A 25214-nucleotide genomic window follows, 5' to 3' on the forward strand; every position below is an offset into this window, starting at 1 on the left:
TTTGAGTTTTCGCTCTCTCAGCTGTAAGACTTTTCAATTACTTGTTTGTCACTAGGCGTGTTGAACGAGGTCTAAGCTGGATTTAAGGGTCAATGACCGATAGCAGGTACAAGAAAAGGGACTTGCAAGGTAGAATAATTAAGTGGCTTTTCAACGTGTTATTTGCAAATTATTACTAGCACATTCCAGGATTAAACTCTGATGTTTGTAGAGTCAAAGTCGCCCTGATGTGTGGAATTTTGCTGCAAAGATCACTCAAGAGGCCGAAATGAGAGAAAATACGACAAAAAAAAAGTCCCTTGTTTTCACTTTATTTCTTCTCACGAATCAGACTTTATTACATTTTAGCGACTGCCAGCTTATAGACATTCGAAACTCGCTTATACGAAAACATGGAAAATTGAAAACCGAGAACTCTCCGCAAGAGGTGAGTGAGGAAAGCTCTATTTTACTTTTTTCAGGATCAGTTGATTGTTTTTAACTAGCTGGGTAGTTGCTGGAATGAAACAGACCAAACTTGCTGTTTTAAGTTCCCACTGTGCCGAGACTTTCAGACTGAACGCTGTAAGCGAAATTTCCTTGATCCGTAACACGTTATTCTCACCCCGAAAGGAACTATATCTACACAGCGGAGCTTGTATTCTGTAAACACCTCCTATCCCTGAGTTCGAATTGTCCGACTATGATTATGCCATAAAAATATGATATTTTTGTGCGAAGTGGCAAAGAAGAGTAAGCGACTAAAGGGTTGTTTTTAATTCTTCTGGTTGTTGCCGGTGTGCTACCGATAACTTGGAATAAATTAAGTAACAAGCGAAAAAACCCTTTCACTTAATTTACAAATCTAATCGACTTACAAATCTAAACGTACGGTGATGATACTATGAAATATTTTATAGACATTAAATGAGACCAATGTTTAAGGCTTGGCATTAAGTTGAAAAGCTCATCCGCTGTCTTTGTTCCACGATGTTTGTTGCTGAACACGCCACACTGAACATTTCACAAGGCCAGTTGCTTCTGCTTCTCATTATACTTGAGTACTCGACCATCCACACAAAAGTTACATGATAATCAGTTGGCACATCAGAGAGCAAACTTTATCCTTTCTTGGTTTGTACCAATGTGAACTTTACATACACGAAAAGCACATAGTATTTGGCTTTTGAAACATTTTTAGTGCTAAAAATAAAAAAAAAAAACAAAAATAAAAAATGGCTAGCCCTAGTTTATTTTTTACTATAATTTTTTTTCGTGGTGGTTATGTGGGAAAACCTTTGGGGAAAAAGACTGCAAAAAAAGAAACGGTGGTACTACGACTTTGCAAGAGTTGGGCTTGTAAGTTATATTATTTTTAAAATATTTATGACTAAGATATGATTCGATGTTCTGTTTTTCTTGTTTACAGCAAGTAAAGTTATTTCAAGAGGAATTAGGGTACGTCTCATTTTTGCATGCATCTCACGAAATCAAACGCAGAAAGGAGAGAGATGTCCCACACAGGCGCTATCTCCACAAAAGAGGAAGCAATGTTCACAGTGGAGTAAGGGCTGAAATTGCTCGAGCCCTTGCACATCACATCGAAGGTATGGAACCTAACTTTAAGTCAGCGTCATTCCAGCAACTCTGGAGTGAACTGAAAGCGCCACTTACTGTTGTAATGAGACCAAGGAAAGTAGAGGAACTTTTAACAGACCTAGAGAAATGTCACTTGGGGAACACCCTGCATGGTTATGAAATTCCATCAGATTTGGATGGTATTAAAAGAGACTTGGTTATTTGCAAAATCTACGAAACACTGGAGAAGAATGCTGAAACCTCTTCTGGTGAAAAGTCCAACGACAACAAGCGTGAATACGCCCATATTCGGAATCTCCTCAAGCAGCCGCTAACCAGTTGTTTTAAGGTCGCAGAGCTGTCGTCGTTGATGAATGAGTTGGCGCAGTGTTTACCGCGGTTTGAGTTGGCTGGAATAAATTACCAGGTCCCAAGCAAGATGTCTGAGGTGAAGAGAGATGTGGTCATTTGTAAAGTTGATGAAGTATTTAATAAAACCGATGACAATGACTCGTCAGGAAGTGGAAGAGAGGTTTAATTCAATCCCGCCCCGAAGAATAAATGATATGCAATTTCACGCCCTAAAACATCGAATAATACTTTATGGACGTTTAAGTTATACCAATGCACTAAAGAGTTATCCTCACAGCTGCAAGTCGTAACCATGAATTACTAAAAAACCAGCAATGAAACTAATTTAAACCCATTGATAGGATAAAAAACCAACGCGGAATGTGCTATGCCTTTTATATTATGAAATGTTCCTTTCGAAAATTTAATTTCTCTTACTAACTACTGAAAAGATAAATCTATCTAAAGGAAAGAAGTTGCTCAGTAATAGACTCTTCGGAAAGATTGCTGTAAAGTTCACAGATTACGAATTATCCTATCGACTAAATGATTCATCCATCTAACCATCCATCCACCCAGGAATACATGATAAAATCCTTCTCATCATGCATACTCACGTCAACTGATTCATTTATGCATGCACGCATGCATGCATGCATTAGTGGCATGTCTGCCTGCATTCAAAACCAGGGACTCAGTTTTCGATTATTGAAACTGTCACAGCAGTAGCAGAGATGGTGATTTTCTTAAACTATCTCTCCCGTGATTGAAATGCATGACTCCTTTATTTCATTTCAATGTCGAGAAATGACGAAAGTGCTATAAACGTGTAATGTAATATTTGATTATAAAATAAGGAAGTCGAAGAGATAAGTAAATTAGAAAAAATTACTCATGCCGAAAAAAATAAAAAAATCTAAATATAAGAACAGCTGCATTTTAGCATAAGGAAATAAAAATTTGTTTTGTAATTAAAATTTTCCAATAAAATTACAAGAAGGAGGAATTTCTTTGTTTGCTATTTCCTTGATGTTTTTTGCGTCAACACCACCCCACTGTCGCATTCGAACTGAACTTTTCATACATTTCATAAATCACTCGTTTTCGAGTGATTTACCAATGAAAACCTGACTCTTGTATTTTCTTTTTATATCGAGTAATATCCTATGAGGCTATTGGATATAACCTTAGGTCATGCACTCTTTCAAGAGAGAACTTTGTAGTATCTTGGTGTCTACACGAACGTTTAAACATCGTTTTCTGATAACCAGTATATTTTGGACTTATACTGAGCGTTATATCTCGATATCCAAACTGATGCATTCTTCGTTGTTGCCTCCGAAATCAAACGGGGAGTACCATCTCGATTTGAGTACGGATTGTACCTAAACAAACGTTCCTTTGTATCCATCTTTGAATCCAAATAACTGAAGAACAGGGTTTATGTTGAAGGGCTTTCGAAGTTGTAAAAAATTACTATTTGTTTGTAACTCTTGATTTTGTAAAATCTCGCCAAGGCACACTCGATGTTAGCCTGACGAAGTCAAGCGAAACAAGAAATACCGCTGAAGCGAACAAGATTAACTCAACGAAAAGCGTGACAATGTATTGAGGTGTAGCGAGTGACTCAAGCCTATGCATGCTATACGGACCTATGAGTCTTAAATTATAACGAATGTAGGCAAAGGAACTTCATTTCCATGCAAATAAAAGAAAAAAAACAAAACCTAAATTGGCGAAAGTTGCGCTGTGAAAGTAATGATTTCAGTTTAGGTTGAATAAGTTAAACCCAACCCAGAAGAAAACTGACGCCTTTCTGAGGAACGAACGCAGAAACTGAACCTACACGGCGTTTCATTTTCCTTATTTGGTCTGAGGCAATGCCTCACAAAAAATTGTCCTCGTTAGATTCGAACTGTCCCGTCAACCAACACTCTAGACGGGAACTCATAGATAATGACAATCAAAACTATAACGCTAAACAAATATCATGTGATGATCATGTTGGATTTTGTGCTATAAAGTTTACATAAAAAATTTTTTTTTAACACAGAAAATTGCGAAACCGAAGTGCTGTTAAATAAGAATAGCGATTCCGTCGAGAGATAAAAAAAAGTTCATATTTTTATTTGCTGATCTGATCAATTTTCATTTCAGTTTAGAGCCTCCGTGAACTTTGCTATCCCTTCGGCTGGCGGTTTATAAGTGCAGACACCCACTCATTCTGTTCATCGCCAGCAGTCAAAATACTCGTCATATATAAGCCAACCACACTAAACAGAGTTGTACTTCAGTTTTAAGGAACATTGATTAATTTGCCATGATCTCTTGTCACAAGTCACTGACTTCAAGATGGGGATTTTATCTTCAAATTGACGAGCAGGGAAATGTGCATGGAGTGCGAGAAAAGGACGATTACTGTGGTAAGAAAACTGAAACGTCTTTGTAATTTATCAAGTTGTTACCGGTGAACCAATATGTAGACATGCGTTTTGATTAGATGATTAGATTCTTTCATCTTTCAGGTACAAAAGAACCCTCTAATCGGAAATGAATTTTTTTTTCCTTCTTAGTTTTTGAAATGAAAACGACAGATTTCGCCAAAGTCACCATTCGCGGACTGCAATCCAATGCTTACTTCGCGATGAATGACCGAGGGAATTTATACACAACGGTGAGCTCTCGGCTACAGAAATAATCAGTTCAATTTTTTTTTCAAAAAATCATTTAAAAAAGTGCTTCGCGGTTTACATGGATTTTTAGTCCTGTACATCCAAGTTCTATCTTTGGGAAGCGCAATTAATCCAAATGAAAGAATCACATGAAAGCGCTTTGGGTGACCTTCCAGACATTTTATCAAAAACTTCGTGATATTTAAGCATATGTCAGTAATACTCTTAGAGTTGTTACAATATCGGCATGACTAGTTAAATATACTAATGAATAAATCCGTCTCGATGAAATCAGACCTCCTGGAGAAACACTCCACGAAACGCAATACGTCGTCAACAATTCACTTTGCGTGACTTATTAAGATTGACATCACCAAAATGATTTCCTTTTGTATAAACAAAGGACAAAAAAGACCAGATTATACGACCATTTTAAATAGTTAAAAATATCTCAGTAGTCTAAACGGCACAAGATGTTATTATTATCACTTTGTCAGGAATTGAGGCGTATTTTGCGAGCTAAAGTGGAGATTTTAGCGGGCTGAAATGTATTTTTGCCCGCCTGCTCGCTCGCGTGATTGTTCAAACTGACATGTAATCTTTTTTTTTCAGGTTTTATTTTCTTCATGCCTTCCAAAGTGATAATACTACACAAAAATAATGATTATGTTCGCTTCTCAGAGTCATTTTAATCCTCGCCGAACGGCTCGGCTTAAAGTGACCCTTACTTGGGCCTAAAACATTTTTAGGCCCGCGAAATGTTTTAGGCCTGCGAACATAAACTCTGTTGCAGATGAAAATATGAAGGCCACGTTTTATATTCTGCTTTAATTACTAGGATATTTAGAAATGGACTGAAGACCTACACTGTTAATTTCATTCAACGCTTAGTCATATTCATGCGTTTTTATGTCAGCTTAATGTACATTCGTTTTGAATCTGTCACTCCTTTTTTTTCTTGTAAATTGCTTTTTTGGTTGGAAAAATTGTTTTTAACACCCGATTATCTAGTTATCTTTTCAGGAATTCAGTCGGTGTTTCCATGAGTTCAGTTTGTTACAATTTGCATTTCGTTAACAAGGAATAATGTTATGTTATATTATTTTGAAGGACACTCAGAACCCATCCTGTATTTGGAAGGAAATTCACCACACTGATGGATACAACTACTACGAGTCCGATCAACACAACGGATTTTTTCTGGCGCTTAAACGGAGAGGTGATCCAAAAAATGGCCGAGAGACTGCCTTGGGACAAGTATCCTGCGCTTTTCTTGTAACTACGATAACGCACAATGCAACATGAGCTTCTTGTGACAAAGAAAGAGGTTCAATTTAGCTCGGTGTAATGGTACACTTCTAAGCCACTGGCGTCTGCTAGGTGGATAGTGATGAAACTAAAAGGAAACATAATCCCCATTATCATGTGAAATTAATGGTTTTTCTTAAAATAAATGAACGCGGAAGCAGGATGTACAGCACATTTTCTTGGCTAAGTTTTTCTTTTTCATTTTCAGTGTGAAAAAGTACACCACAACCAACAAATTTCGAAACTAAAGGGCAATCCAGACACATTTACCGTCTCTTTTAAACCCGATCAGTAGATAACTCTTGAAGACCGAGGGAGACATATACATCCCAATTTTCAGACAAGGGTGCTCTGAAGCATCTCTTCAAAGAACGCCCTGCGCCGACAAAGTAGTTTGTTTTTCTACGTGACGCCAAAAGAATCAAGATTTCGTTTGAGGGCATGTGTGCATCAAGGCGACATTTTATTTAACTAGTCGGTTTTTAAAGAGGGAGAATGCTAGAGCACCCGTGAAAAAGTGAACGGAACAAGGCCAAAAAACCAGCGAAAAATTCAACTAACACGTGACACTAGATTCGATAATCGAACCGAGCCACCGTACTGGAACACAAACGCTCATGCCACTGCGCCATCGGCGCGGAGAGCATTTGACTGGCGCGTCGCACCGGCGCTTTTTCTCTTGACATGCAGCCACTTACACCTTTCCTAATGACAGACAGGAGGACTGGTGAATATAGTGGCATCACGTTCGTGTTTGCCTACGAGAAAATTAACCACGCAACATCCCACTAACGCAACACAACCGCAATATTTCATAGAAATTTCTTAACCCAGTTTTCAAAGCGTTTTCATTAGTGTGGATGATCACGGACTCATTTGAACATCAATAAATCAAATAGTTATCATCACTAGACAATTAAACCTAGTTACAACTTTGTTTTCACATATTGATTTCCAATCAAATACTAACTTAATGAAATTTAGTAATCTTTTCACTTCAGTTCCTATCTTTCTCTTAAAAGGTCAGAACAGCAGAAACCACTATCTCTATTGTATAAAATTGCGCAAATTCTAGCTGGTCTCATACTAACGTACTGTGTGCGCTCTAACTCTTGAAAATAAAATAATCTCAAATTCAAATATTATATTATTTTCAGTCTCAGCTCTTTGTGGAACAAAATACCAAAAGTTAGTATTCCACTGATCTTCAGCCTTTCGAATGTAATATGACGAGTTTTGAAGGCCGCTTGTGGCCGCCATTCGTGACGAATAAATATCTGTTGTTCATATCTCTAATTTTGGGTTCAAGCTCCGTGAAATTTATGTTCTTTGTAGTTATCGTGACCTGCTCATGGCTCTGGGTAGAAAATTATGTTCCTCTTTTATACATTAACATCTGTCGACCAACATCGTAACAGAGACTGAATACCAAGCGTATATACTGCTTAAACCATAAATCGAATTTTCAATTCAGGATAGAAATCTACAGAAGTTGTGTCGTTAAAAAAATCCAGCCATTTTATGCGCTACGACCTCAGATGGATGGTAACAAAGTTTTTTTTTTTCATAATCCAGTGGCCAGCCCTGTTATACATTGTAAAGGAGGTTTGGTTTCTTGTCGAATGGTTCCACCCAGTGAAAATACTCCAACCAATTTTTGAGACATCCTCTATCAAAAGGGTTCAAAAAGATTCCAGACGGTCCTCTCAGATACGCGTATCGCTTCTTATTGATTCTTTCGTTTGTAGTGAGGTTGGTTGAAATTTGGCTCATCTGTTTTGAAGAAGAAAAGGACAAGAAAAAAACTTTATATCAGTACAAATACCACAAGATGCTACTCGTAACTTGCGTGAAAAGAGCAAATTGTAATATAATAAGTATACGCTTGATGGTGAGGTCAGATGACGTCCATAGAGACAATGATTATGCATGCCCGCTCTTAAATTCATTTTTTTGAAACCCACATGGCGAAAAGTTATTGCAGGAAACGAATGGAAACTGCCCTACGCTTCTACCATGCCGTTTACTTAAAAAATTTTTTAGTTAAAGAAGAGACATATCTATATGGTCCAACTAAACCAAAGGTATCAGTGAAAAGGTAACGTCTGCATTCGAGCCACGTGACCCATCCGGCCGGAGCTCATCCCAGTTTCCTTGTAGCATGAAATGACTAGCAGAATTACTACTCTCCCCTGGAAGGGATGCCAGTCCATCACTAGGTTACCCCTCCTCCTCCCCCCCCCCCCTCCCTGACAATTCGCCGGTACCCAATTTTTCTCCTCAGTGGAAAAATTTTCCTCGATGAGGAGGCTCTGAAGGCATGTACATTGAACGCGTTAGTAAAATAACTGCATGGCAGAAAAATCGCTTTAGCAGTATTGCTGCTTTTGTTTTGGCATGAATAACCGTTTTGACTGGACCTGATACCGTGAAGTTCAGAGAGCCGCATTCACTTTAATTTGAATCGAACAGGTAAGTTGTCCACTAGCCAATCAGGATAAAGTTCAATAAACGAGCAACCAAACCACCAATGAACCGGCTACAAGTACTGTTTGCGGTTTAGTTTTCTGACGTCTGATTGGTCCACTTTTCTTTGAAACGCCAAACAGTCCACGAACATTATTATAATTCTTATTTTAAACTGTGAAACAGTTTAAAATAAGAATAGAAAGAAACCCACGCATTTAGAATTCGTAGGACAACGCATAAGGCTCGTATCACACAATGAATCTGTGTTACATTTTATGAAGCGCCTGCAATTTGCTCAGTGCAGTGAAAGAAAGCTTTCCGTAAAAACTAACTACTTTTATCAAAATGATCCACTCCACTAATGTAAACCCTTAAACAAGGCATAAAAATGATATGTTGACGTTATTTTTCCACTGTAAATGACTACTGTTTAGTAGCGGCAAAAGACAATAAGCCCTGATAACATTATTGACATGGCATGCTAAGGATGTTATCAGTGTTAAGAATGTTATCAGGACTTGGCGTGTTTTGCCGCCACAAACCAGTTAAACACTGGAAATCTCTCACAACTGACATCTTTCCCTCGACTACTCTGACGCTAGTTAAACAGACATGAAATCCTGTTGAGAGTGAGGTATCAGATACAATCTCCTTGCCTTGTGTCAGTATACTTTTCAAGTATAGTACGACCATCCAGACTGCCGTACAGTGAATGGGTTGTTTGAGTCCCTCCGGACAAGTTATTTTCTCTGCCGATGCGCTGGCGTGAAATAGATAATTCACAGGACATCGACAGACTTGCGGTCTTGGATCCTTCGAACTCGAGGGGTTCAACTCCCCCTCTGTTGAAGAGGTGGCATTTTCTTTGAGCGCATAAAGCTACAGTTACTGTCAACATTAAAACAGGAGTAAATGACAAAATGTTGAGTGCTGTTGTGAAAAACCATTTGTCTTCCTGAGCAGCCGCATCACTGTTATCAAACGGAATACTGAAGACGGAAATAAAACAAAGAGCGGTCAGGAGCGACACGTCCAAAATATTCATACAACTGTAACTGTTCCCCGTTTCTTCCTCGTCACAGGCCTCCCTGTAAGGCCTTAGGAACGCGAATATCAGGAGATTCAAGATGCACACGATCGCCAGCAGTAGCTTTTTGACTGGACCCATGGGTACAAAAGTGTATATCAAAAGGATGCCCAACCGAGAAATGAAGTAAAAACCTGCACACCAACGATACCGATCTTTAAAACACCTTTGAAGAGTATCAAAGTATGGATTCCATTGGCTAAGATTCAGCACAGGGCGAAGATATTTGGTCAGGTAAGGTCGAAATATAAGGATCAAAGGGAACGGAATGACGAATACTGTGATGAACGCTAAGGCGGTGATTCCATAAAAGATATGTTTGCCATGGAAACACTCAATGTCACCATTATGGAAGACCACTGTCCTCGATTCAAATTTGGCAAAACGGAGGATGTTAAGGGAAATATTGGTAGTGTCCGTATAACAAAATACAAGGATGGTGCAGACACCGCGAAAAGGGGCTGTGACAAGTCTGCTGAGGCAACAGTTTGGAAACCTTCTGACGAATTTGGAAAGTAAAATGATCATCAGCATACAGAAGAGTGGAACGGTATACATCAACATCAACTTATCTACTTCGTCCAAACGTTCAGCGACACACAGATTGCCCCCAAATTCAACTTTCGCTTTACTTAAAGAAATCAGGAATTCCGTGAAAGGATTAAACTCAAAGTTTTCCGGTGTTAACAGCTTCATAACATGGTATGAAAACAACCAAGCATTCAAGCAGCCAGTAAATGCGTCCAAATCTACGATTAGGATGAGCATCACAACTACGAGGAAAAAAATTCCAAACGGAATCAAAAGAAGCAAGTGCCAGTTTGTGCAACCCAACTTACAGCTGTCACCTCCCAGAGAGCTGCTGTAATTTTCCTTGCATTGTCCACACAAAATGCTCTCCTGATCGCGTCCTTCCCCGCACATGTGACTTTTAAGGTATTGGTACTCCTTGAGCTTTATAACGTCTGAATTACAATGTCCAGTCGGACAAACATAAGTCACGAATTTTCCATCCACCACTCCAGCCCAATATCCTTGCTTCACCCACACGGTTTTGCCGTCAGAATCACAACGCGAAATGCCTCTGGTCTCAGCTGTGGGCTTCATGCAGACACATGTTGATGTTTCAGGAGAAAAATGAAAGCCTGGATAGCAGGTTCTGAAAGCACCTTTGATTTCCACTTCTTGCTTTCCGCCAAAACAGCTGAGTACCACAGAGTAGTTGCTGCCTTGTTCTCCAACTAAACGGATGCCGCTAAGACTTGCATTGGTTATTCGAAACAAAGATGAGCGATCAAGACGTTTTCCCGATGGCGTAACTGACGTGATTACCACATCACAAGTGCCTTGAAGATGATTGTGAACTTCGTCAAGTACGCGAACAGTTGGGTTAAATACCTCCCCAGGGGCAACCACCCAGTCTGTTTGATTGTATTGGATGTCCACTGGGTCCGTTGCAATTTCAGCCAAATTGAGTTTAGTCTTATTAGCCATCTCTAGAATGGATTTGCCATCGTGGACGCAAACGTTTCTTAGCGTAGAAACAAAGATAGAATTTCCTCTGACGGCTTTGTTGTCTTTAAATATGACTGAAATATTCACGTTATCAACAAATCGAAAGACGCAAGGAGAAGGCAATGGTTTTGAATTCATTATGCACAATGCGCCGCCTTCGTTTTCACAAGTGTTTCCTACGAAAGTGACGTTGGCATTTGGATAGGCAACGATTTCCGAAGATCCATATATTTTCAGTGCACCTCCATTGTATCCCAAGTTGTTGGCGAACTCTACATGGCCATACCCCAGCAAAGTTGATCCATCTAAAACTACCGCGGTCTTTTCATTTCGGCGAAAGTTAGTAGTGTCTTTGAAGATAAGAGGGACTCGTTCACTGTAAAGAGCCCCACTTTGCTTTGCATTGTTTGATTCAAACCGTGTGTCACCATCAATTTGAACACTAAATAGAACTCTCGATTCGAAATGGTCTTCAATCACGTGGTTTGAGAACAAATACATGGCTGCTCCCCAGTTCCCTGTGTTACTGTGCCAAGTGCATCGATGAAAGAAAAAGTGAATGGCAGAAGATTGTAAGTAATGCAATTGAATTAAAGTTCCATGCAGCGATACACCACCTCCCTCATCTGCCACGTTGTCTATAAACGAGCAGTTTGTAATGTTAAATACGATTAAAGTATTGTCATGGCTTTGCAAGTTCGCAATGTAAGCTCCGCCGCCTTTCAACATTACTTTGTTACTCAAAAATATTGTGTCCGCAATTATGAATGAATGCTTTTCAGTATGGACATCCAGCTCCACGCGAAGACCTCCTCCGATTGACGCGCGATTATCCACAAACCTACATGCTGTGATATTTATAGTGGCATTTCTGCTATACTCTTTTAAGTACACTGACAAGCCGCTACCAAACTCCAATCTTCGATGTTGTAGTAGAGATTCTTGAGTCTTCACGTAGTTTGACACAAGTATTCCGTTCCTGGAAAAGGAGCAGTTATAAATCAAGTAATGGGTCTTGCCTTTATAAGATGCGTGCTCAACTGGCGTTACATTCACTGCTGTATCCGAGTCCTCTCGGTTTAAAATCACTTTAACACCGCCTCCCAACCACAGTTTCCTCACTAAAGAGTCATGCTCAGTTGTTGCATTGGAATAGCTTTCCTTTGAACCCCTATTGTCTGCAAACACACTGTTTATCAAACTAACGAAGGCTTCAACGTTAAACAAAGTAACCGCGTAATCTACAGAAAACGAAATTTCTACTTCGGAGATCCGGAGATTCGTGCATTTTTTCGCAAATAAGGCTGCCTTAAATTCACCAGAAAAAGGAGAACGGTGTGAAATATTGTGCAATCGGCCACACTTTTGTAACGTCACTCTCTCGAAATTAACCTTTTCGCACTGAATAAAGGAAAAGCCAGTGTTTACATTACATGTTATTTGAACATCGTGTCGAGTGGAACCACTTCCTACCAGGCTGAAGTATGCTTTTCTGGTCAAAGTAAAGTTTCTCTTCAAGGTGTAATTTCCACTTCCCAAGTTTATTTTCGATGAAGTAAACGATAAAGATAATGATAAGCCCTTGTCTATTGTCTTGCACGGGTTATTTTCATCACAGTCGCCGGAATCATTTCCGCCAGGCCAAACATAAATTTCCTTTACAGCAACGTTCACCTCCCAAAGCAAAAGTATTAGGATGCTTCCCAAACAAAATGGATGATAGAGCATTCTCTCAAAATGATTATCAGTTTGGAGAAACAATTATCCTTTTCAACAGCTTAAAAGACCAGTCGATGCCGACTAAGAAAAAGGTTTCAACCAAAATGGTGTGAGAATCATGTGAGTTAACGTGATATGTTAAGGGGTTATCTGTATGCACTTTGTATACGAGTCAGGTAGTTTTGTATAAAGCGTCAATGAAAACACGATCATTTTCATTAAAAGAAACATATATTTCCTCGCTAAAGAAGAGTGCACTCTGAAGTACAAGTACAGAACCTGTACGAAATAGCCGCAAAAGCATCTTTTCTGGAGTGTTTTCCAAATCAGAACTGTCAGTTCTTTTTTGAAAATTAATCACGCTGTTTCTGAGAATTCTGACTTGTTTCTCTGTATCATATCATGTTATCGCATGTTTATATTTAGCTTTAGAAATAATCGAGATAGTACGCGCGCTCTCACTGGTCGATAGGCGTGTTCACGGAGAAGTATGCCAATAAACAATTAAAAAATCATTCGGGTAAAAATTTGTTGAACTTGATGTAGAAAAAAATTGTTAATAACTAAAAAATTCGATGTTGCTCAACGAAAGTGGAACATCCTCAACATAATGCGTGGATATTTAATGGGATATCTCACTTATTCCCAAACATTGATGCTTCACAGATACACACATACTGTTAAGCACGACCTGCAAGTCTTGAAATCATGCGATTTTCTCGTGAGCGCCATTCCTGTCACGTGAAGTTAGGCTTTTCTTCAAAAGTTTACAGAATAAAAATAAATAATTTACAACCATCCCTTTCAAAAGTGTGTGCAGATCGCGAGCACTAACCACGAAAAATATCTTTCCATTAGAGTTAAGAGAAAGGATTCCTAAAAATTTGTTATGTTAAACTTTGCAGATCAGAGAAGAAATCAAGGTTACGAATTACACTTTAGTAGTAAAAGCATTGAATGTTTTTTTTTTACATAATCCTAAACAATAATATTTGTATAATTGGAAAAATATTTAATTTCAAAGGTTCTTCCGTATCAGAGCAATAGATTGTATGCAAAACTCAAGACTTTTCCAATACTTTAATACCATGAGGGTCATTTAATAAGCATTAAATTGTCTAAACCCATAATATTAAGAAATAAGACCAAAATGCACTGCAAACTCACGGTTACTGCAATGCAATACATGAATTTAAAGAAAGCGACAAAACTTTTAAGTCTGTACTACATGTTTCGACAGAAACTTCTCTCATATTCAGTTAATTAATGTACAAAGCGTTGGAAGTTGAATTATACAGTAAGTAGAACAATGCTAATTATAATAAATGGTGACAACAAGAAAAGAGGTATAGCATGAAAGTGTGAGAATTAAAAGGACAATTTTAGATTTACATGGTTGCTTCAAGGATGGTTGTTCTCTTTGAATATGAATAGCCTCTTTTATCTTGAGTTGAAAACCGGTAGAGGCGTGATCCAAAACATGGAATCTATCTGCTGAACACAAAACGTGACAATGCGCAGAATCTTGCAGATACTTGAAAATGTGAGAGGCCCTGTCACTGACTAAGTGCTCTCTAACACGTGTGGAAAAATGTCGGCACGTTTCACCGACGTAACAAGCATTACAGCCAGCACATACAAACTCATAAACCACACGTGAACGCCGAGCCCGACAGACAAACTTATAAATTACACGTGAACGGAGCCTGTCAATACATACAATCACTACCCAGGCCTGTTCATTACAGGATGATAAGGATTCTAAAAATGCGGACATACATTTTACCTGCGGCAGTTCTCAGTTTAGACACAAAGGCTTTGTACTTACCACAAATATAAACAGGGCTCCCATTAACACAGATACCACAATGAACTGCAGTAAACCAAGAAGGAATATCCAGCTGAATCCATACAAGTGAAGCATTACGATTGCAAAGTACACTGTGATGAAACTACACCAAGCCACACATGACACAAAGATGAAGAACGGACCCCTGAAAACAAACAACCACACCAAACTGCTGCAGGGTTCATATAATGCCTCATTTACACGAGCAACAAATCCGATATATAGCAGAAGTGAAATAGCTATTGGTCCTATATGCTTGTGTCCGTTGTAAAATCCATTCAAAGGGCACCTCTATCCAGGGGACACATAGGGAGGTTGTGAAAGTGCCTCTGAAATGATAATTCATTAATTTTGCCCTCAGTGACCGATGGGAGGCAAGCTCTTCCTGCCAGACAAACAACATTATAGAACGCCAGTGGTTTCACAGGTAATTGTACACTTGCACGTAAATTGTCTTGGGTTTCACTGAACCCTACCATGTTTTCTATTGCCAACCTGGGTCTCTTTTGGTTCACTTCTTCGCTGTTTGTTTTTAGTTTCTGACCAAGAAACCCTTGCAAGGAAACTCTCATTGATACAGAGAACGACTCATAAGAAAACAAAATAAAGTGTGCTGAAGAGGCAATCAAAATGTTATTTACCTGTTATTGAGGCCAACACAGTTATTGATATAAGGACAGTGGTGATCAAAATGCTTGACACAGCGGTTACAAATCCTACAATGCTTCGCACGCAGTGGTCGCACCAGTCTACAAGTGTGACAGAGGTTTTCCAAAGGGTTTTGCCCTGTCCTGACCTGCCACTCTTCATAAAACGGCACCTAAAATGATCAAAACAAATTCAATAGAGTACTTAGTCCCTTGGAGGAGTGCAAAGGAGGTTGCCATGTTAATTACACAAAACTCATATCCTACAGACCTGCCATGACATTCTCACCTGTTTCAGGGCCATGTCATAATCTGGACTATGGCAGGGGAGGAATCCTGGGTCACGAGAATTAGCATAATATAGAGCCCACCACATCGTAATGTTTAGGAAAATAAACAAATAATGAGCCCAAGGTAGGATATCCCATGAGACTGGAACAACCTGCAGACAAACAGAAAAATTAATGATAGACATGTGCCAAGTAGCTACTTTAGCCAGAGCTGATCCTAGTTTCAGTCTCATTAAGAAAGTAGCAACATCGTAATATTGCACTCCCCCATGTATAAGCTGCTGATCAACTGCAGGTAACCCTTGCCCTTCCCTCACCCCCTCCCCCCACCCAGAAATGTTGTGATGTTCCCTTCACTGTTCACCAGTACTTTCATGTCTATACAGCTAATTCAGTCTTACACTACTATAATATTTATCAACTGTTGTTATTTCACGAGCATGTGACTATTTTGAGTACCTATTTTCTAACTTCTTGTGCATTTCTGTTCTCTTCTCTATCACTGTAATGATTTCATATATCAAAACTTTCTAGTAAGTGTCTTGTCATTTAACCCTTTAACTCCCAAAAGTGATTAACACGTAACTTCTCCCTGCAATATCCATACATCATCCAGCAAATAGGTAATGAGAATACTCAACCTTATCAGGTAGATCTTATCTTGATCTAACACTAGATTCTCATAAATAAGGAAATGTCTACCAGACCCTGGGAGTTAAAGGGTTAAGACAACACAAGGAGGTTTCACTGGGACCACTCAGTCTCCAGTTCAGCTTACTAACTATTGAGGTTCTGTTACAATCCCTCCCACACGCAGAAAAATGAGTATAAAACAATGTCCTTCTTTCATACCCTTTCACAATCTACTTACATAAAAGAAATAAACAGGATAGCCCCAGAGAAACAGATTTCCCAGATAAAATAGCAATGCTCCTCTAGATCTCCCAGGTGGGCCAAACACAATGTCCCTAAAAGAAAATCAAATTCATGTTAAAGTTACTAGAAGTTAATTTGCTTGGCACCAAACATAATGACAACATAATGACCAGCTCTCAGTTGGCTTGTTAGCTCAGTCGGTAGAGCACAGCACTAGTGTAATAGAGGTCATGGGTTTAACTTCCTTACAGGCCTGACTTTTTTCAGGCTTTATTTTCACTACTGCTTATTACGTAGTGTAAATCATTACTGTGAAGATCACTCTCATATTCAAACACAATAGAGCTGCTGTGTTTATGTGCCTGTAGAATACTGGAAATTCACTTTCAACCACAAATTGATAAAATGGCTCAAACATTTTGAATATTTTCTCCACACAGTAACAAACTCTAGATGGTTGATAAAAATCTAAGGAAACCCACTTAAGAGTGTCAGTATAAAACTGCAAGAAAACACACATACCTAATATGGCAGGAGACCAGACGATTGAGTTTACTTTGTAAGTAGTGAACAATTTCCTTGTGGTCTCGACCCATGGCCAGTCTTAATGGTGTCTTGTTATTACTATCTACAGCATCTAACACAACATCCTGGGGCAAAAAGAGAAAGTAAATACAACAAATTGGCATTTAATTGTAAAAAAGATCTCTAAAAATGGTGCCATTAGTGTTTCAGCAATTGCCATCCTGAGCTGCAAGAATTGTATGAGAAGATTTACCAATATTAAAACCTAATCTTAATAGTAAGATTAATAATGATAACAAGCTATATTCATTTCTTTAGATCAAGATATATGACGGGTGGCAGACTTACAGTAACCAAACAAACTTTCATGTGTTTTAAAATTTACTGCATTTTCTTCTGTTTCTTAGGAAGAAGAGGTAATAAACTGATACAATGAACATAGCATAACTACAGTATAAGTTATAGTGTCTTAAGCTTGGGACAGCAGGGTTCATCACATCTGGACCAACTTAAAATGAAAAATTTCTAGCCTTGGTAATTAGTTTTTGTTGTGAAGATTTGGCAGTTGATGATCCTGGCAAACATGTTTGAAAAAGCTCAGCATCATAACAACAAAAGAGTGATTACTTTGTTGTTATTTTATAAAGACTCTACTTCTTTCCAGATCATAACCAATTTCCTCAAATGTGATTGGTGCATTAGCTGCTTTAGTTTTCACTAATTATTCTTTAGAGTTGTAATTAGACAGCATAAGCAGACAGTTGGCTGTAATCAGACAACTTTAATTGCACTCTTCAGCAGCCAGTTGAACTAATTCTACTCAGCTAAAGCCACCAATCACAGAATTGACCAATAACCATAGCAAAAATCACTAACCCTACAAAATGGGGGAATTTCTTACCTTAGACAATGTCTTTACTGGAGATATGTTCTCAAATGAATGTATTGTAATGTTATGATTAAATGGTAACAGGAATTTGTGTCGTCCAATTCTACCTGTAATCATACTTGTAATTAAAAATTGGACTCCTGCTGCACAGTCATCCAATTTACTAACTACTTACATGATTACAGACTGCATAGGACTCCACTTGATCCTTTTACCAGAATAAACCAAAACGAAACTCAGAGGCTATACATACAGTCATCAAATCAAGTTGGTGAAGCTTCATTAAATATTCAATGCCTACCATGTCGACAATGTGCTCAACTGTGAGTAGGTCTCCACTAAGACAAGCCAGATGAAGAGGGGTCTGAAATTGTACCAAAGACTTGAAAAAGTCAGCTTGATATTAATATCCACAGATATCTCCTAATCATAACTTTACTGTAAAATGTCAACAATAGAGAAGTTAGTATTATACTGGTTTCAAACTTTAATATCGATAAAAGAGAAAGCAAATGGAAAATTGGTTCTAAAATTACAAGTTTTCCAAACCTCTTACAAGTATTTCAAATTTGTCTCTCATTTATTCCAGCTCCATTTTTTGCAAAATAAATCTCAGACCAAATAATTTTAACAGTCTAAAAAAGATCAACAGAGAGAAACATCTTATTTCAGAAGCCCAACAGATCATTTGAAGAAAAGCAAGTCTGAAATTAAAATAAAATGAATGTTGAATTCACTTTATATTTCAAAAGTGGTTAAACCAGCCTATCAATTATGAAGAAAGGAATTCAATGAAAAAGGAAATAAATTTTCTGTCCCTGATCTTCCTATACACATGTTTTGTTTGTAAGTATCAGCTATGGAATGTTGTCACATCAATTGGCTACTAGTTTAAGCTTCTTTGGACTTTTTTACAGCAATCTGGCTTCTCAAGCACTTTGTGATACAGAATAAGATAACAAAAACAATATGAGAAACATTAATGTGGACATAATTTTCTTGATCAGATGTTCCAGAGGAAGTTGCCATTCATGTAACAGGTTAAGCCAATTATGTCATTCTAACTATTTAACTTATTATCACTATTTTGAATGTCTCTCTGATTTGTTAAAGCGTATGTCTCTACATGGCTAATATCAATCCAAATCACTGTAAGAGAGAATATAATTACTGTTATTTGCATGTAGGCGTCAAATAACCAACAAGTTTTGAAATTGTCTCTTCTTATCTAATCCTTTTAATATGTAAATAATGATTTACCATCTGTGATTGAAAAGATGCATTTTTCTAGCCCATTGCTTTACTTTCAAACCCAGACTTATTAATTTTTCATGAATTTAATGCTTTAATGAGAAATTTTAAGAAATAACAATTAAGATTTCTCTCTCTCAGCCTCTCAAAAAATGAGATAACACACAATGAAAAGGATGGATAATGATTGAAGATACCCCATGGTGAGAACCTCAATGAGGTGCTTGTGAATAATTGATCACAGTAAAGAGGGAGAGAAGGATGTAAAAGACCATTTAAGTTAAAAATTAAAGATTTGGAGACATCAGAATATTGGATTTATTCAGAAACTTTCTGATGAATTTTCATTGCATTTCTCAAGGTCGATTCTCTCACAGCAGTGATGTGTTCCATCAAAGCGCTTGATAGAAACAGTGAATACCTCTCAGTTCTATCACTCATTATAAACCAAGTTTAACAGCATAGAAAAAATCACAGTGTATGAACTGAAGGGAGATTGTACTCCAAATTGTCACATCGGCATACAAAATCCAGCCAGGGTCATTGTGTTGTGTAGCATTTTCCAATGTCTCTTTCCACCAACTGAATACCAGTGATTGTTCAGGGAATTTTTTTAAAATACTTGACAGTTACCTGGGAACCTGGGATGCCAAGAAGCACTTACTCCAACAGAATTGTAATTGTTTTTGGTATCTTTGAGTTAAATCTTTTAGAATTGAATGTTCAACAAATATAACCTGGTGGTTTCTCTTTCAGTCTATACAGGAAAGAATCCACGACCACTTTTTAGTGGGAATGTACTTGCTAAAAGGGTTAACTTAAAGTTTGTGTTTTGATACATGTATATGTAAAGTTTACCAAACATACCTGGCTAAACCTGTCTTTCTGTTTGGGATCAAACCCAGAATACAGAAGCAATTGGACTACCTCGCTGTGACCTGTGAATTTTACATACATGAAAACAAACAATGCACTTGGTATATTTTCAATTGTAAATTTTCTCAAACAGATTTACTGTCAAACACAGAAAACCATGAATACCTGAAGTATTTTGAAACATTTATCTTGTTATGACATATAAGATAACTATAAAACCATCACATTAAGGCGTTTACAGCTTACATTTTTGTTTTCTCTTTTTATTCACCTGCAAGCATTTCATGACAAAATGTAATCATCAGCAAAAAAAACAGTCATTCAGCATGCTTTATATTCTTATGGTGCATGCTGAGGAACTATGTATAAAACGGAAGCACAAGGAGTGACATCTAATAAAAATGCCTGATAGAAATGTTACAAAAAAATTGGCTTATACATCACTATACAATAAAAAAGATGTGAGGCACTTGCCAAGTTTGAAGAGCACTAAGACCCTAGAGTAGTTAGTTTTGCTCTAAACTTCCAGCCCTCTTCAAAGCTTGGTGAACACACACTGATGCATGAACCAGTTGTTCATCATATTACAATTAATACAGAACAATTTGCTACCTTTAAAACAAGCCCAGTGCAAAGCATTGTCGCCCTCATGATCTGTCAGAAATATCTTTGCTCCTTTCCCCATAAGGTATCCAGCCAGCATTGCTTTTCCATACTGCGCTGTAATAATTAAAGGAGTACAACCTTTGTTGTCAGTACAGTCTATTGAGGCCCCATTTTGAAGAAGAAGATCCACACACAAAATATGACCATTGACACATGCCCAGTGAATTGGATAAGGTCCATAATCTGATCGACTCTGCTGATTTACTTCAACTCCACAATTTATAAAAAATTTTATAACTTCACTGTAACCACCCAGGGCTGCCCAATGCAATGGCGTGTGTCCATGACTGTCATGTGTGCTCAGGATTTTCACACCGTGCTGTGCAACAAGTTCCCTACACATTCTGGAATCTCTAGAAACAAACAAAAATGTTACATCAATTCTAGTTTGTGAAATTTAAATGCAGAGGACAATATTAATTGTGATAACTGATTGAATTAGATCAGACTAGAAGTGGCGAAATTAATACCACCTGTCTAGTATTTGATTTATGACAACATTGGAGACCTCTTGAGGGAAAGGGGTTACCAAAAAGAGAGGCGCAGCTGAATCAAAAATGATTCTGATATGATGCATCATACTGAGTAACAACCCAAAAAAAATTTTCAAATAGGATAAGCAGAGGACTGATCTAAGCTTTTTGACAGAGTTAAAAACATTACGACACTGGATTAGGAAACATGCATTGAATTTAGGTCATTAATTTAAATTTGACTCAAAGTTTTACCTATCCTCAACAATCTTATTTAAGCCACATTGTTAATGAAATGGTCATAAAAAGAGTTTAATTTGATTAAAAAAAAAGAGAATGCTCTATAGACTCCATACTGTTAGGTTGATAAAAAAAGGCTGTGAAATTATTCTGTGCACAGCACTACTTTGGAAAAAAAGCATCAAATTAGGTAGCTAAAAAATTCACTGCTACCTTTTGAAAACAGGTGTTAGTATAATATTTTTCCGTTCCTGTATTACACTGATCCGTCTGCAAGTGCTGCTTAGTCTCTTTTTTGTATAATTCCAAGTGTTAATTTACCTCGTATTTTATTTATCATGGCCTTTAACCCACTGACAAAGTCCATCCGTCTCTCAGAGTGAGAGCATGTCTGAACGCTACAGCTGATTACCGCTAAACCAACAAACTACTTAATTGTTTTCTTCATACACTTATACCAGCTCGTATATCATATCTGCTACGTCTGATCCGTATTAATTTACCACATTTCCAACCAGAGGTATCAAAAATTAAGATAAGCTATCGAGAACCGGAATTGAATTATAATATTTTGAGAGACTTAATTGTGTTAAAAGGCGATAAAAAGAGACTTTTGTATTAAAAAGGAATACACGATATAATTTGTGGAAAGTCCTTTCTGAGTTACGTTTTGGAGGTTGGAAAAGAGGCATATAGTTGAACAACGGCTACTCCTCTACTCACCCGCATTGTGCAGCTTCAAAGATATCAATCGGTTTACAATTCTCGTGGTTTTCACACTCCTTTGATTCTTTCTCATCGCCCGCCATGTTGGTAGTCAACCGATTCCACGACGACAGCCGACGGGAGCCTTGAAATATTCGGCTATCTTCGGAAGATTTATTTTAACTTTCCGAAGATCAAGCATGGAACTTCTGTCACTCGAGAGTCATGTGAGTGGTTATGAGAGAAAAACACTGACACTGCGTATACGTATGATTCGAATGGAAGGAGAAAGTATGGCGGATCAACGAGATTTGGTGCATCTCAACCGCTTGAAATGCTTCAACGATGCTGTTTTTGCCATAGTATCGACCATTTTGATTCTTCCCATCCGCAAAATTCCAGAAAACTCTTCTAAAGACCTTGAAACTGAGCTGGATAAACGATGGAAGCAGCTTGTAGTGTATTTCATATCGTTTCTTGTTATTTGCTCTGTCTGGGAATCCCATGTGCACCGTTTTAAGATTCTTGCCCATGTAGACGATGTGTTAGTTTGGTTGAATCTAATCTCTCTCATGTTTACCTCGTTTTTACCGTTTGCGTGTGCACTGGAGGGAAATTATCCGACAAAATATCTTCCTTTAATGCTGATTTGCGCTGACATGTTAGTTGTAGAACTTCTCGAAGTGGCTATGATTTTCTATTCCTTTCACCATGACTACTTGCTGATAGACGAACTAAAAGACCTCTCTAAGGAACAACAGAAGGAAAGAAGAAACTATATGTTGGCGAAAAAACTTCTTAATCCAATACTGTATATTTTGGCTGGATCTCTGAGTCTCGTCAATTCTGTTACTTCATGGGTTGTGATTTCTATCGTCATCATCACGCCCTGCATCCATCGTCTAATTGGCTTCATCTTTCGAAAATGCAAGTTTGTTCGCGTGGCTGGAGCAGATTTTGATCTTATGTTCGGTAACTACATCGACACAGAGAGGGTAGAATGTTTTAGTGATGGAGTATTCTCGATTGTCTCGACTCTGCTGGTATTGGACATCACAACAGAGAATTTGCCATCTGAAAACTGTGTCGAACAATTTGGAATCGATAGAGCTGTACTGAACATGTGGCCGAAGTTCTTGATATATGCAGCAAATTTCATTGTGATTGCTCTCTTGTGGTTTATCCATCACTCTCTCTTCCACTGCATCAAAAAAATGAACCAATTCATGTTGGTTTGCAACAACATTTCCTTGGCTTTCGTTGGTTTCTTTCCCTTTATTGTTGCCATTTTGAACAAGTTTGCTGACAAGCCTAGGAAACCTGATGACAGCACAAAGCTTGCTGTGCAGTGTGGCTCAGTGGTCATATTTATGGCAAGTATGTCTCAAGCTGTTGTATTTGTTGCTGCACTGTGGAAAGGTCCATCCCATCTGGAACCAAAGGTGAACCCAGCTGTTTCCAAAACGAGTCACTACTACTTGACTTTGAAACTTGCCATTTTACCTGTTATTAGTCTTGCAGCATACAGCATTGCAATTACAGCAAGTGCTTTAATAATCTATATTGCTTTCCATGCTGGCGCATTTGTAACTCCATTCTTGTTCCTAGCACTGAAATTCTGCTGGGGCCATAGGGAAGTGGGTGTTTTGAGACACGATGTTGCCATGGATCCTGACTTGGAGACCTGGGTACCTCCCCCTCACAGAAGTAGGTTGCGTCTTCAAAAGAATTTCATAGGTGACACCACTTTATCACAGTCATTAGCATGCTAAGAAAATTTAAATAGTTTCAGACTTAAGGTGGCCCAAAATAGTTTTGCTGTTTTTTGAAGCAAATTCTTTGTTAAATGTTTTCTACCCTATGTTTAAGTTGACAAAAATTATACTGGCTCTAAACTGATAAACTGAATGTTCTGAATTATTTGAAATTTGCACAAAGGTGCATCTTGAAATGATGACTGCCTTTCAATAAACAACAACTGGTGTCACAGTCATCATTTTTTGTTTGGGTTTTTTTGTTAATCAAATCTAATTATGGTGTTTCTACAAGCTTAAGCATTGATACTGCAACCTTAAAAATAATAAAACTGATCAAAATTTGTTTTAAAATAATTAGGTAATTAAGTATTATCAACTGAGTTAATAATACTAGATTACCCTGTTAAACTCACCCACCGATGCAGCACCTCAGTTTCTTTAAAAACTTACCCACCTTTATTTAAATAATTTAGTTTATATCACTCCAAAGGAAACAAAAGAAAAAGTGTTGATGCCACAATTCATTAAAGAATTGGTGTTCAAAAAAGTGGCACAACCATTTTGAGCAACCTTTAAATGACCTAAACTAGCCCTAAAGATTCAGATGCATGGAAAGGATGGTGTCTGAATCAAGGAGAAATACAGGAATATCACCTGTCAGATATTCTTAATAGTTCTCATTTACTTTTTTCTTTGTGAGATAATAATATTTTATGTTCAAGTTCATTACAGAGCTCTTGCAAAATACCCGGACATCTTGATCTGGAGTTTAGGTTAGTAATGAACAGGCTTGGACCTCTCCATGCCATTATTTATACCAATTCCTATTTAATTTTAGGAGGTAAGACTCCTGTGAGGTTTCATTTACAATTATGTTTTGCAAGCAAATTGTGTTGTTAAGGTTAAAAGATGTTTTGTAAGGGTAATGGTGGTATACATAAATAAAGCATGTTTGTTTTGCAAACATTTTCCTCTCTCCAAAAGCAATTTTAAAATTGCAGCTATGTTAATTATGGAAATAGTATCTTCCCAATATTTTGTGATGTTGTGTCATCTCTAAAATCAAGAAAACTAGTGTAAACTTTTGGAGCAACATGGTTTCCAAAGAGAAGTCAACTAAAATCTCACCCTTTTGTGAGTCCAATTCCATTCAACAATCTTTAACTAAATAGACTGTAGCTTCTGTAGATACTTTATCTGACAGATTACTTTGCCTACTAATTTTAAGTATTGAGTTAACAAAATTTTTCGTAAGGTATTGTTAGTACCTGAATTAGAGAAATTATAAGTTTGCAAAATTTATTTTTCAAAGAAAGATAATGTATATTGCATGAGAGAAAAAGGAAAAATCATTATTTTGTAATAAAACACAGTTTAAACTAATTTAAGCCAATTGATACATAATGCTTAGAACCTAAGGCAGTTGAGATAGCTGTTTGCTTGAAAGGCAATAATAAATGCTTTTCAATAATCAACGTGAGTAGATTTTTAC

General features: G+C 37.7%; 4 protein-coding genes across 5 annotated transcripts; 3 read left to right on the forward strand and 1 right to left on the reverse strand.

Annotated features, from left to right (window-relative positions):
- The first annotated feature begins 218 nt into the window (after positions 1-218).
- LOC131776597 (uncharacterized) lies at positions 219-2837 on the forward strand. Its single transcript, XM_059092814.2, has 2 exons — positions 219-427; positions 1409-2837. The coding sequence occupies exons 1-2, from the start codon at positions 269-271 to the stop codon at positions 2093-2095; spliced, it is 846 nt and encodes a 281-aa protein (XP_058948797.1). The 5' UTR covers positions 219-268; the 3' UTR covers positions 2096-2837.
- A 1142-nt stretch (positions 2838-3979) lies between these two features.
- On the forward strand, positions 3980-6038 carry LOC131776574 (fibroblast growth factor 7). Its single transcript, XM_059092781.2, has 3 exons — positions 3980-4331; positions 4482-4582; positions 5691-6038. The coding sequence occupies exons 1-3, from the start codon at positions 4229-4231 to the stop codon at positions 5883-5885; spliced, it is 399 nt and encodes a 132-aa protein (XP_058948764.2). The 5' UTR covers positions 3980-4228; the 3' UTR covers positions 5886-6038.
- Positions 6039-6231: 193 nt separating this feature from the next.
- On the reverse strand, positions 6232-22341 carry LOC131776460 (uncharacterized). 2 transcript variants are annotated; one of them, XM_059092633.2, is made up of 10 exons: positions 21984-22341; positions 20494-20900; positions 19873-19943; positions 18056-18118; positions 16863-16990; positions 16336-16432; positions 15464-15616; positions 15169-15347; positions 14507-14672; positions 6232-7661 (listed from the first exon to the last, which is right to left on the reverse strand). In XM_059092633.2, the coding sequence occupies exons 1-10, from the start codon at positions 22067-22069 to the stop codon at positions 7476-7478; spliced, it is 1536 nt and encodes a 511-aa protein (XP_058948616.1). In that variant the 5' UTR covers positions 22070-22341; the 3' UTR covers positions 6232-7475. The 2 variants fall into 2 exon arrangements, with proteins under 2 accessions (XP_058948616.1, XP_066017568.1); XM_066161471.1 differs by lacking the exons at positions 14507-14672; positions 15169-15347; positions 15464-15616; ... (4 more) ...; positions 20494-20900; positions 21984-22341 and adding an exon at positions 9014-12738 and having other exon boundaries at positions 7533-7661.
- Positions 22187-25208, forward strand: LOC131776461 (endosomal/lysosomal proton channel TMEM175-like). The gene has a single exon (XM_059092634.2). The coding sequence runs from the start codon at positions 22235-22237 to the stop codon at positions 23735-23737; it is 1503 nt and encodes a 500-aa protein (XP_058948617.2). The 5' UTR covers positions 22187-22234; the 3' UTR covers positions 23738-25208.
- The last annotated feature ends 6 nt before the right edge of the window (positions 25209-25214 follow it).

This window comes from Pocillopora verrucosa, chromosome 14, assembly GCF_036669915.1.
Source record: "Pocillopora verrucosa isolate sample1 chromosome 14, ASM3666991v2, whole genome shotgun sequence".
NCBI classification, from domain to species: domain Eukaryota; kingdom Metazoa; phylum Cnidaria; class Anthozoa; order Scleractinia; family Pocilloporidae; genus Pocillopora; species Pocillopora verrucosa.